Here is a 13,361-nt window from a genome sequence, read left to right on the forward strand (position 1 = left end):
CCAGAAAGGTGGTTGAAAAATTTTAATCATTACAAAGAGAACAATAACTTGGTTTCAGACTGACAGTACCATAGCAGAGATTCTCAAGCCAGGAGCTACAGTCAAAGAATCAGCTTTCTATAGCAGGGGAGAGACATAGATGATGAATCTGAAAACCTGAAACAGAAAAGTAATAGGAGGATGGTACAGGAGGCTTTGGTTTATCCGGACGTTGTATGTCCGGAAACCTCGATCTACCGGCAGAAATCAGGAGCCGTTTTGTTAGGTATTTTTTCTTCTCGTGGCTTTTTTTCCAAGAGTCAGGCTCTGGAAAGTCTCTCTGAAGCTGTTGCTAAGCTACAGGGACGCTTCCAAGGTACGGGCCGACTGTTTGAAGCTGTTGCTAAGCAACAGTGTTTGTTGTCAGATACGGAGATGAAAACCTCCGTATGCTTCAACATTAACGCTGGTATGTCCGGTAGTTTTGATGGGACGGCAACAGCTCGGTTCAGTCGGTGCTGGATATAACAAAGTTTCCTGTATCAGGCAAGTTTTTGAATAGATTAAGGCCTTATATAAACAGAGCCAAGCTGGTATTAAATGATGCTAAATCAAAAGGAGGAAGCGACTTAATTTCAGCAATCCAGTTTCATCACAGCTGTCCCTTGAAGAATAAATGCTGTTTTTAGGTAGACCTTTTGACAGTTTATTACTTAGTCTATAATAGCGACTGGGGTGGGCAGCTTCATTAAATGTGGAGTGTATCAACAGCAGTTCAGTTTGAATTTGCTGCTGAAGAGACAAATGGTTCAATCAGTACAAAAAAACATTTCCTACTCATGAGATCAATTTGAGGAGAGGAGGAATTCAAGATATAAAATTCCCCCCAAAAAGCAGTTTATTGAGGTGAGGTGTTTGAAAGGTTACAGTGAATATGAAACTGGTTGTATGATCGTGCTGCTGAAAGTAAACACTCTGCCCAGATGGAAATATAAACACTTAGTCTATCAAGGTGTTCTGAGAACATCAGTTTAATGGACTATAAAGCTTTTCACCCTTTGCAGTGTTTTGTGTGTGATTTTTAGCTTGCATGTACTTGTTTTGTTGTAATAAATGTCTGTACTTGCCAGATAGACTCAGCTTGTATCACTTTTGCTTCTGGGTTTGAGTCCTATACCAGAAGTCTGAGTTCATTTTCGGCTGTACAGCACCGAAGGAATGTGGCATTGTTGGAAGAATCAAGCTTGCAAATAAGATGTTAATCCAAGCTCCCAGCAACTTGCCTCACTGGTAGTGCTCTAAATTCTGAATCAGAAGGTCTTGGGTTTAAGCCCCACCCCAGAGACTTGGAACACATCAACTTGGCTCACACTTCAGTGCAGTGCTTGAGGGAGTGCTGCACAGTCGGAGGTGCTATCTTTCAGATGAGACATTAAACTGAGGCTCCATCTGCCCCCTCAGGTGGATGTAAAAGATCCCATGCCATTATTTGAAGAACAAGGCAGTTCTCCCAGTTTCCTGGTCAACCTTTATCCCCCAACCAACATCACCAAAACAGATTATCTGGTCATTTATCTCAATGCTGTTTGTGGGACCTTGCTGTGTGGAAATTGGCTGCTCCGTTTCCCTATCTTACAACGGTGACTACACTTTGAAAGTAATTCATTGGCTGTGAAGCATTTTGGGATGTCCCGAGGTCACAAAAGGTGCCACTAAAATATAAGTTTGTTGTTTCTTACCTGTTCCAGTGGTTGAGACACATTGGAGGCCCTTTGGCACAATTTGAAGTTTGTCTTATGCACTGGCCAATATACCTCCTTCAACCAATGCTGCCATTAGTTGGGTTCAATTTAATATAACTGAAATTCTGTACTGAATTATGTGTCATAGCTGTAGCTGGGTTCAACTTAATATAGCATAACTGTGCTATTAAGTTTAGATTACAGTATGTGCTTGGCAGAGTTGGCTTTTCAATTTGTATGCTAAAGTAACAATCATGCTCTTGAAGACAGAAACATTGTGATTTAACAGTTACATTTCTACCTGATGGAGGTCATGTGTTTTGATATTAATATCCGACCTGGATTCTTTCTCATTGTGGGCAACATTTCAAAATTGAAGAGCTAAAAAATAAATTGTCTTGGCCAAAGAACTGCTACAGAGGTCAGGTTCTTTCAGTTCAAGAGTGGAGTATTGATGGTGCACATTAACACCATAAACTTCCTAGGATGGGACAGCTCCAGAGCAGACCTCCGACAGATTTGAAATTCCCTGCTATTTACAATGAAGCCACTCGGGGATGTTTCCCATAATTCACATTATTGGAGAGTCTTGCTGGGAGTGAAGCCCAACTCGAATGTTGGCAACTTTATGTTGGCAGGATGTTTTTTTTTGTGTTTTTGTTTAAAACACTTGTGTTGCACAGCACAGGCCTTGCAAAATTTCATTTGCCCACAGGTTAACACTTCAAATTATTATAAATAGAAGTATAATTTCCCATAACTATACTAGCCACAAAATTATTTTCTACTGTGTATGCCTGACTCATCAGTACATTTACTGTTGGGGCCATTTTTCCTTTTTTAAATTAATTCACAGGGTGTGGGCATCGCTGGTAATGCTAGCATTTATTGCCCATCCCTCATTGCCCTTGAGAAAGTGGTGGTGACCCAGCTTTTTGAACCACTGCTGTCCATGTGGGGAAGGTACTCCCATAGTGCTGTTAGGTATGGAGTTCCAGGACTTTGACCCAGTGACGATGAAGGGATGGCAGGTATATGTTCAAGTGAGGATGGTGTGTGACTTGGGAGGGGAACTTGGAGGTGGTGGTGTTCCCCAGGCGCCTGCTGCCCTTGTCCTTTTAGGTGGTAGAGATCGTGGGTTTGGGAGGTGCTGCTCTCTGCTCTTTGTCACTTCTCTTGCCAAATGTTGATTATTGCTGTTGCTGCTGCTGCCGCCCCCTCAATGTGGTTTTTCCCAATTTCCATTGCTTCTCCTAAAGCAACTGCCTTGGTTGGCCAAGCAGCAGACCATGCAAGCGGTGGCTCAGCTAACCAGAGAAGGGAAGCTTTTACTATAGGCAAGTTCAATGAGGGCAAAGAGGCACCTCAGGAAGAGCAGAACTGCTGGATGGCCATCCCTACTCTATTTTCTCGCTCAAGTGTCCAAACTGTGCTTCCTAGTCCACAGTAAAAGTTGAGCTTGGATCTGCGACGTTCAGGGTTGCCAACTCTGGTTGGACATATTCCTGGAGATGTCATGACATGACCTCCTGCCTCCAACCACTCTGCACCCACTATCTTGCCATTGGTCGCCCAACACGCCCATACTTCTGGTGCACTGCCTTCCCACACCAATTGGAACGCAAATAGACTCTAAATTACTTGATTGGATGATTCTTGACTGTCAGTCAAACAGCCTTTTTCCTCATGTCTGATATTTTTATTAACTAATAAACAAAAAGGTGTTCAAAGAAAATTAAAAGAAAACACTCTTTGACGCTCCTTGGATTTTTCTCCTGGGTTGCTTGCAGCAGTGTCTGAAATTAATCTTTTAACTCCTGGGGACTCCAGGGCAATCCTGGAGGGTTGGCAACCCTAGTGGACTTAGATGGGAGGAAATGATGACAACTGTGTAGTACAGTATAAATTTTCTTTCAATGATGGATGTGGTTTTGAATTCAGAAAGGCCATCTTTGCTTCTTCTTGGTAACTATTGTATGATGTGGAGATGCTGGTGTTGGACTGGGGTGGACAAATGTAGGAAGTCACACAACACCAGGTTATAGTCCAACAGCTTTATTTGAAATCACAAGCTTTCGGAGCGCTGCTCCTTCGTCAGACTTCACCTGACGAAGGAGCAGCGCTCCGAAAGCTTGTGATTTCAAATAAAGCTGTTGGACTATAACCTGGTGTTGTGTGACTTCCTACATCTGTAATTATTGTAGTTTGCTGTAACGGCTGAAATGGAAATATTTCACAAACAATAGAATATTGGGAGATATTTGATATGGTTGTGATTTTTCTGAAAGTTGGAGGGTGGCAACATGCTTTGTAGGAGCGCCATCAGCTTTAGGTGTGCAGTTAGTCAATTAGGGTAACTTAGATACCTGTGTAATAAAATATAAACTAAGACTTACACAAAAGTTGCATATACTGTTTCATTAATCGACCAGAGTAAATCTGAGGAAAGGTCTTTCTTAAAAAGGGCTGTCTGTGTTTAAACAGGGATTCAAACTGCTGGGATGTTTTTTCTATCCGTTTATGTGTTATACCTTGTACAGTTGGAATTTACTGTGAAGACTAAACGAACAGCATGAGAGAAAAAAGGCAATCCAATGTTTTGAGATATATTTTGGAAACATTCCAAAAGTATAACTTTAATTCTAATGCTTCCTTGATAAGTTATTGCCTTTTATGAATACTGCCCATTGCTTTATTTAAAAAGGAAAAAAAAATTGCATTTATATAGTGCCTTTCACGAACTCCGGATGTCCCAAAGCACTTTACAGCCAACTAAGTAATTTTTTTGAAGTGTTGAAACTGATGTAATATAGGAAACGTGGCAACCAATTTGTGCACTGCAAGGCCCCACAAATAGCAATGTAATAACCAGTAAATCTGTTTTTCTAGTGTTGTTGGTTGAGTTATAAATATTTGGGAGGACTCCCCTGCTCTTCTTTGAATAGTGCCATTAGATCTATTATGTCCACCTGAGAGTATAACTTTAACATCTCATCTGAAGCACGGTACCTCTGACTGTGCAGCAGTCCCTCAATACTGCACTGGAGTGTCTGCCTAGATTTTTTGCACAACTTGAGTGGGACTTCAACGCTGAGGTTCCTGTCTGGTTGGAAGGAAAGGCACTTGCATATGTTTGGAATGGCAACAGACACAAAGGAAGAGAACTCTCTTAAGGTTAGAGCTGACAAGTTAAAGGGATTTCCTAGTCTGTAAGGTAAACTCAGCCATTAGCAGAGATAGAGTGGCATACTTGGTTATTTTCTATATTACAAGGAGTGTTGTGCAATAAATTGAAGTGCATGGAAAACTGTGTATTCTGATCATTCATGTAAAATAAACCAGTTTCTTGGTTCAAAATTAGCCTCGTCTCTGAGTATTTACCAGCTGCCTTCTGGAAGATGGGAGAAAAGCACATGGGGGCATGCGCGAGATTACAGTATCCAGTACACAGAAAGAGGGATCTCATTGTCGTGGTTCCCAGGTCACGCTATTGTATGATTAGATAATGGGCAGTAAAGGTAAACCCCTAATTGTAGGAGATGCTGTTGATGCTGAATCCCAGAAAATATCGAGTATAGCGCCAACATTTATAGCAGTAAGTAATTTCTGAGTCAGAACTGCGGTAGTATGATTCATGTGAATAATTTAAACGTTAAGTCTGGTTAGAGCATAGGAAATGAGAGAACCAAATGCAGAACTTTAATCGATGCATTGCGCTCCCCCCCCCCCCCCCCCACCTCTGTTTGTCTCACACTTGCAGATTTAAAAAAAAGTTACCCATTACGAGAAACAGCACATTGTATCGTTGTATTACCCTCTCTGAGGGGCCTTGCATTTTGGATGGGATAGAGCCCTGGTTTCACACTCAGCTGGCATCAGCCTCCAGCTCGGTCAGCAGATAGCTCCAAATGCGTCAGTGGCCCTGGGGATTAACATCTGCTGCTGATTTGTATCCTGTAACAAGAGGATCTTGAGCTCTGTTGTGTGAATGCAAGTACTTACTTATTGAGCCTGTGGCAGATGTCAGTTGAGCAGAAATCAGGGCCATCCAACCTAAAATATCAGACATCCTCAGGGTTGAAACACAATGATGCTGATTTTATTTTGTGTCAGGCTGTTTAATAAAACCTATATATAAGGAACATAAAAGGCAACACTTATCGAGTGTCCTACATTTTTCACATAATGTTTACTAATATCTCTCTTTCATGGAGGTGATATTTTCAGTTATCACAAGTTGCTAACAGCACCCAGAGAGAAATTTTTTGGGGGCATTGGTAACCCTCACAACATGGGCAGTCTTGCCTTTGGGAACTACTTTTTTTTGTTTTGATATGGAGTTGGTGGTGGGGGGAGGAAGGATAGAATTTCATCAAATTTGTAATCTTGCTGACAATATTAAAACCCCTTGTTAATAGCCATAGCCACCTCTCTGGGAAGGGTTTCCTTTTTGAACCTTATTTTAATGCAAAACAAAATGGAGATTTATCAGTAAGATTTTGTAGCAGTCGGTTGCCAACTCTGGTTGGAGGCAATCAGGGAGGCCTGACCATGTGACATCTGCAAATGTTATTGCATTTACCTTTTATAGAGGTTGGGTCCCTGTAGTTGAGTATCTTTGCTCGTGGTTTCACACCAGCAGCTGTTGTGCGTGACCAGGAGGTCACCGCGAGCAGGCAAAGAAGGGAAACTGGGGCAGGAAGAGTAGAAACCAAAGGTGGTGGAGGAGGACTTTACAGATCTTTGCCACCAGTAACTAAAAGTAACTCACTGAAATTACATTGATAACTAATAATACTTTTAACACTCAAGTTCCCTTCATAACCAACAGTAACGCAATAACTCACTGATGGTATTAATAGGTGTAACACCCTGATGTCTTACCTGTAACTAGTAGTAATCCTATAACCCACTGATCTTCATCCTGTAACTAGAGCCAGAATCCCATTCCACTTTACAAGATGCAGTCATGCTCCGCAGTTGTTTGCCACTTTTAATAGGCTCCATCTCTCTCTTTCACATTGGACTTCGGTTCAGTGTGAAGGTGACAACTCTGACCTGGGAGCCTTATTCAAAGCCGATCTATACTTGGACTTCACACGTCAAAACCGGCCGGTTCAGACAGACCTGAACCAAACCGAGAAATCACACAAAGGGCAGGGTTTGGGGCACTTCTTACATGGCACATCATCCGAAATTCAACTCAGCACCAACATTTCCAATGAAGCTCAACGTAAGCTCGAGGAACAGCACCTCATCATTCGATTAGGCACTTTACAGCCTTCTGGACTCAACATCGAGTTCAACAATTTCAGATCATAACCTCTGCCCCTATCTTTTTTTCTCTGTCTCACACATGGCAGCTGCCAATCATTCTGCCATTGCCATTTACACTTCATCTAGAGTCATCTTTTGTTTCTTAACTTGTCCCATTACCTCTCCTTCTTGCCTTGCACCATCATCCCTTTTGTCTCTTAATCTCTCCTGTCCTCCATCCATCCCTTTTGTTCTTTCCTCCCCTCCCCCCCCCCCCTCCCCCACTTGCTTAAAAACCTGTTACATCTCCAACATTTTCCAGTTCTGATGAAGGGTTATTGATCTGAAACGTTAACTCTGTTTCTCTCTCCACAGATGCTGACCTGAGTATTTCCAGCATTTTCTGTTATTTCTAAATTATTTTCTGGGTTCAGACTCAATAAAGGAGTTTTCATAGAATGGTAGAAATTACAGGGCAGGAGGTGGCCATTTGGCCAATTCTGCTGGTGCTGACATTCTCTCATGTAACCCCATTCCCCTAGATCCTTTTATATTCCTTCTTTTCAAATACTTATTTCATTCCATTGTAAATGATATTTTAGTCTGTACATCAGTAGCCACTTGTGGTGAAGCATCCCATGGTTTAATAGATATTTTATAAATACATAAAGAGCAAGAGGATAACTAAAGAAAGAGTAGGGCTTATTAGAGACCAAAAAGGAAGCTTGTGTATGGAGGTGGAAGACATGGGTGTGGTTCTTAATGAATACTTTGTGTCTGTTTTCACAAGAGAGGGATGATGCAGACATTGTAGTTGAGGAGGAGTGTGAAATATTAGATGAGATAAACATAGTGAGAGAGGAAGTATTGAGGGGTTTAGCATCTTTGAAAGTAGATAAATTGCCAGGCCTGGATGAAATGTACCCCAGGCTGTTAAGAGAAGCAAGGGAGGAAATAGTGGCGGCTCTGACCATCATTTTTCAATCCTCCCTGGCTACAGGTATGGTGCTGGAGGATTGCTAACGTTGTACCATTGTTTAAAAAGGGAGAAAAGGATAGACCGAGTAATTACAGGCCAGTCAGCCTAACTTCGATGGTGGGCAAATTGTTGGAAAAAATTCTGAGGGACAGTATAAATCGTCATTTAGAAAGGCACGGTTTAATCAAGGACAATCAGCATGGATTTGTATAGGGAAGGTCATATCTGAATAAATTATTGAATTTTTTGAGGAGGTAACAAGGCGGGTTGATGAGGGTAGTGTGTTTGACGTAGTCTATGTGGATTCTAGCAAGGCTTTTGACAAGGTCCCACGTGGCAGACTGGTCAGAAAATAAAAGCCCATGGGATCCAAGGGAAAGTGACAAGTTGGATCCAAAATTGGCTCAAAGGCAGGAAGCAAAGGGTAATGGTTGACTGATGGATTTGTGACTGGAAAGCTGTTTCCAGTGGGATTCCGTAGGGCTCAGTACTAGGTCTCCTGCTTTTTGTGGTATACATCAATGATTTAGATTTCAATGTAGGTGGCATGATTAAGAAGTTTGCAGATGATACAAAAATTGTCCGTGTGGTTGATAGTGAGGAAGAAAGCTGCAGACTGCAGGAAGATGTCAATGGACTAGTCAGGTGGGCAGAAAAGTGGCAAATGGAATTCATTCCAGAGATGTGTGAAGTAATGCATTTAGGGGAGAGCTAACAAGGCAAGGGAATACACAATATATGATAGGATACTGAGAAGTGTAGAGGAACAGAGATGGTGTGGAGATGCCGGAGTTGGACTGGGGTGGACAAATGTAAGAAGTCACACAACACCAGGTTATATAGTCCAACAGCTTTATTTGAAATCACAAGCTTTCGGAGCGCTGCTCCTTCTTCAGGTGAAGTGGAGAAATGCATAAAGACACAGCTTATATAGTCAGAGAATCATGTCAGATGTTTACAGGTAACCTTTCCAACTGCCATTTATCACACCTCGGCAGAGAGATAATCACAGCAGTCAAAGGTGTGAATGGTGTCCAAACAGGTCAGTCAGGGAAACATTACGTCAAAGAACAATGAGGTGGGGTCACAAGGGGTCAAATATTGCAGATGCTGGGGTCTGTATGAAAAACAAAAAAACAGACAAAAAACATTTTTTTTGGCTGGAAATCACAGCAGGTCCGGCCGCATCTGTGTAGAAAGAACAAGCCAATGTCGACTCGAGTCTGGATGACACTGCATCAGGTGGGGTTACATGGAGCGTGACATGAACCCAAGATCTCGGTTGAGGCCGTCCTCATGGGTGCGGAACTTGGCTATCAGTTTCTGCTCGACGATTTTGCGTTGTCGTGTGTCTCGAAGGCCACCTTGGAGAATGCTTACCCGAAGATCGGAGGCTGAATGTCCTTGACTGCTGAAGTGTTCCCCGACTGGGAGGGAACACTCCTGCCTGGTGATTGTTGCGCGGTGTCCGTTCATCCGTTGTCGCAGTGTCTGCATGGTCTCGCCGATGTACCATGCTCCGGGGCATCCTTTCCTGCAACGTATGAGGTAGACAACGTTGGCCGAGTCACATGAGTATGTACCATGTACCTGGTGGGTGGTGTCCTCACGTGTGATGATGGTATCTGTGTTGATGATCTGGCATGTCTTGCAGAGGTTGCTGTGGCAGGGTTGTGTGGTGTCGTGGTCGCTGTTCTCCTGAAAGCTGGGTAATTTGTTGCGAACGATGGTCTGTTTGAGGTTAGGCGGCTGTTTGAAAGCGAGTAGTGGAGGCGTGGGGATGGCCTTAGCGAGGTGTTCGTCGTCATCGATGACATGTTGAAGGCTGCGAAGAACATGGCGTAGTTTCTCCGCTCCGGGGAAGTACTGGACGACGAAGGGTACTCTGTTGGTTGTGTCCCGTGTTTGTCTTCTGAGGAGGTCTATGCGATTTTTCGCTGTGGCCCGTCGGAACTGTCGATCGACGAGTCGAGCGTCATATCCCGTTCTTACAAGGGCGTCTTTCAGTGTCTGTAGGTGTCCATCGCGTTCCTCCTCATCTGAGCAGATCCTGTGTATTCGCAGGGCTTGTCCATAGGGGATGGCTTCTTTAACGTGGTTAGGGTGGAAGCTGGAGAAGTGAAGCATCGTGAGGTTGTCCGTGGGCTTGCGGTAGAGTGAAGTGCTGAGGTGTCCGTCTTTGATGGAGATTCGTGTGTCCAAGAATGAAACCGATTCTGAGGAGTAGTCCATGGTGAGTTTGATGGTGGGATGGAACTTGTTGATGTTATCGTGTAGTCTTTTCAGTGATTCTTCGCTGTGGGTCCATAGGAAGAAAATGTCGTCGATGTATCTGGTGTATAGCGTTGGTTGGAGATCCTGTGCAGCGAAGAAGTCTTGCTCGAACTTGTGCATGAAGATGTTTGCGTATTGGGGTGCGAATTTGGTCCCCATGGCTGTTCCGTGTGTTTGGGTAAAGAACTGGTTGTCGAAGGTGAAGACATTGTGGTCAAGGATGAAGCGGATGAGTTGTAGGATGGCGTCTGGAGATTGGCTGTTGTTGGTGTTGAGTACTGAGGCTGTCGCAGCGATGCCGTCATCGTGGGGGATACTGGTGTAGAGTGCCGAGACGTCCATCGTGGCGAGGAGTGTTCCTGGTTCAACTGGTCCGTGGGTGCTGAGCTTCTGTAAGAAGTCTGTAGTGTCGCGACAGAAGCTGGGGGTTCCCTGTACGATGGGTTTCAGGATGCCCTCGACATATCCAGAGAGGTTCTCGCACAGGGTTCCGTTGCCTGATGCGATAGGGCGTCCAGGTGTGTTGGCTTTGTGTATCTTTGGGAGGCAGTAGAAGTCTCCCACGCGGGGAGTACGTGGGATGAGAGCATGTAGGATGCTTTGAAGGTCTGGATCGAAGGTTTTGATCAGTCTGTTGAATTGGCGGGTGTGTTCTTTGGTCGGATCTGCGGGTAACTGTCTGTAGTGTTCCTGGTTGTCCAGTTGTCGGTATACTTCTTAGCAATAGTCCGTTCTGTTCTGTATGACGATGACTCGAGTCGACATTGGCTTGTTCTCTCTACACAGATGCGGCCGGACCTGCTGTGATTTCCAGCCAAAAAAAATGTTTTTTGTCTTTTTTTGTTTTTCATACAGACCCCAGCATCTGCACTATTTGACCCCTTGTGACCCCACCTCATTGTTCTTTGATGTAATGTTTCCCTGACTGACCTGTTTGGACACCATTCACACCTTTGACTGCTGTGATTATCTCTCTGCCGAGGTGTGATAAATGGCAGTTGGAAAGGTTACCTGTAAACATCTGACATGATTCTCTGACTATATAAGCTGTGTCTTTATGCATTTCTCCACTTCACCTGAAGAAGGAGCAGCGCTCCGAAAACTTGTGATTTCAAATAAAGCTGTTGGACTATAACCAGGAACAGAGATGTTCACAGATCCCTGATGGTAGCAGGGATACTTTCTTTTATTAACTGAGGCATAGAATACGAGAGCAGGGAGATTATGCTTGAACTGTATAAAATACTAGTTAGGCCACAGCTAGAGTACTGCGTACAGTTCTGGTCACCACATTATAGGAAAGATGTGATTGCACTAGGGAGGGTACAGAGGAGATTTACGAAGGTGTTGCCAGGACTGGAGAATTTTCGCTATGAGGAAAGATTGGACAGGCTGGGGCTGTTTTCTTTGGAACAGAGGAGGCTGAGGGGAGACTTGATTGAGGTGTATAAAATTGAGAGACCTAGATCGAGTGGATAGGAAGGACGTATTTCCCTTAGCAGAGAGGTCAGTAACCAGGGGGCATAGATTTAAAGTAATTGATAGAAGGATTAGGGGGAGTTGAGAACTTTTTTCACCCAGAGGGTGGTGGGGGTCTGGAACTCACTGCCTGAAAGGGTGGTAGAGGCAGAAACACTCATCGTATTTAAAAAGTACTTGGATATGCACTTAAAGTGTCGTAACCTACAAGGCTATGGACCAAGAGGTCGAAAGTGGGATTCGGCTGGATAGCTCTTTTTGGCCGGCGCAGACACAATGGGTCGAATGGCCTCCTTCTGTGCAGTAAATTTCTATGATTCTATGAATAGCTCTCAATTCAAGAACCTTTCTTCTCCCTTCCCCCTTGGTTCTTCCAGTGAGAATCCTTGGTCTCCATTCCCTTGGTCCCTATTACCCGGCCAATAGAAACTATCGTTCCCTGTTCACCCACAGTAAAGTCTCCACGTTTCACTTCCCCCATTTACTGGCTGCTCCTCTCACGGCACCGATCACACTCGGTTGCGGTTGCTGCTGTTGCTCCTGGCTTTGCAGGAAATGCTGGGCCCCATGCCCATTCCATTCCCCCTCTTTATTTTTCCCCCGCTGCCACATGAGCCCCGATCACCCTGCCCATCGTGCTCCCTCTCCCCGACCCCTATTCTCGAGTCTCCCTCTCCCCAAATGAAATTTCAAGACCAAGATCAGTATATTTTTGTTAGGTAAAGGTATCATGGGATACGGATCAAAGTCAGGTAAATGGGGGTTGAGGTACAGATCAGTCATCATTGGAATGAATAGCGGAACATGCTCAAGGGGCTGAATGGCCTACTCTGTTCCGATGTTCCAATTTCATGAAAAGACCTACAAATAGAAGTGTATAAAACCCAAATTTGCCTTTTTGAAAAAACTAAAGTATGTTACCTGTTCTAATTTTTTTAATTTTGCTTTCCTTGTAGGGAAAGCCAGTTGGTGACTGTGATTTTAATGTTCGATTGAGCTGTATTGAGAAGGAGATAATACAACCACGGCATGAAAAAATGAAGAGTGGGCAGATTGACAAAACAAGGGAACCATTTAGCGTCCGAAACAAGCCATTCTTTGACATCCATGCTGCAAGAAAGGTGAATATTTAAAAGCATCAAATGATGTTTGATGTTTCTGTGTTTTATCTATGATGTTTCTGTTCTTTAACTATCTTTGATGGTTCAAATAAGACACAGTTTGACTTTCATCCCATATGACATTGCTGAGTTACTTCATGTATGGGCATTGTTGGACTGCAAATAATTTTGCATCTTGTAACTATTTTCACTTGAGGGTGTGAAATCCTTTCTCTCCACTGGCAATGGTCCTATCTGTGTCCAACTATGAACTGCTCCCAAGCTCCTGTTAAACCAAATAAGTCACTTGTCTTGTCTTATACCAGACAAACTGTTGATGTCTTTTTCCTCCCTTGTGACCAGGCCTTGGTTTGGCAGCTTTCCATGTGAGGAACGTGGTGGGGATTGAACAGCTATTGTACCACTTCTTGGTGCTACATATTCGCACTAAAAACTGCTATGCCACTACACATGATAAATACCTTCACAAATTAAGCTCTTTGAACAACTCAAGGGATAAAGTCATGAGTGAGTTAAGATTCTTTCATAGCA

At 43.6% G+C, this 13,361-nt stretch overlaps 1 protein-coding gene and 1 pseudogene across 2 annotated transcripts in view; both read left to right on the plus strand.

Moving 5' to 3' along the window:
• Positions 1 to 13,361, plus strand: part of rngtt (RNA guanylyltransferase and 5'-phosphatase) — a 440,634-nt gene that overhangs the window by 162,442 nt on the left and 264,831 nt on the right. For both annotated transcript variants that reach the window (XM_085997644.1, XM_085997645.1), the window contains one exon: positions 12,666 to 12,830. In XM_085997644.1, coding sequence (XP_085853770.1) covers positions 12,666 to 12,830 — 165 coding nt within the window. The remainder of the gene's footprint in view (positions 1 to 12,665; positions 12,831 to 13,361) is intronic.
• On the plus strand, positions 467 to 3,754 carry LOC147112881 (DNA replication complex GINS protein PSF1 pseudogene; annotated as a pseudogene).

The sequence above is a fragment of the Somniosus microcephalus genome, chromosome 9, assembly GCF_052327205.1.
Source record: "Somniosus microcephalus isolate GS21.2 chromosome 9, FLI_Smic_1.0, whole genome shotgun sequence".
Classification (NCBI taxonomy): domain Eukaryota; kingdom Metazoa; phylum Chordata; class Chondrichthyes; order Squaliformes; family Somniosidae; genus Somniosus; species Somniosus microcephalus.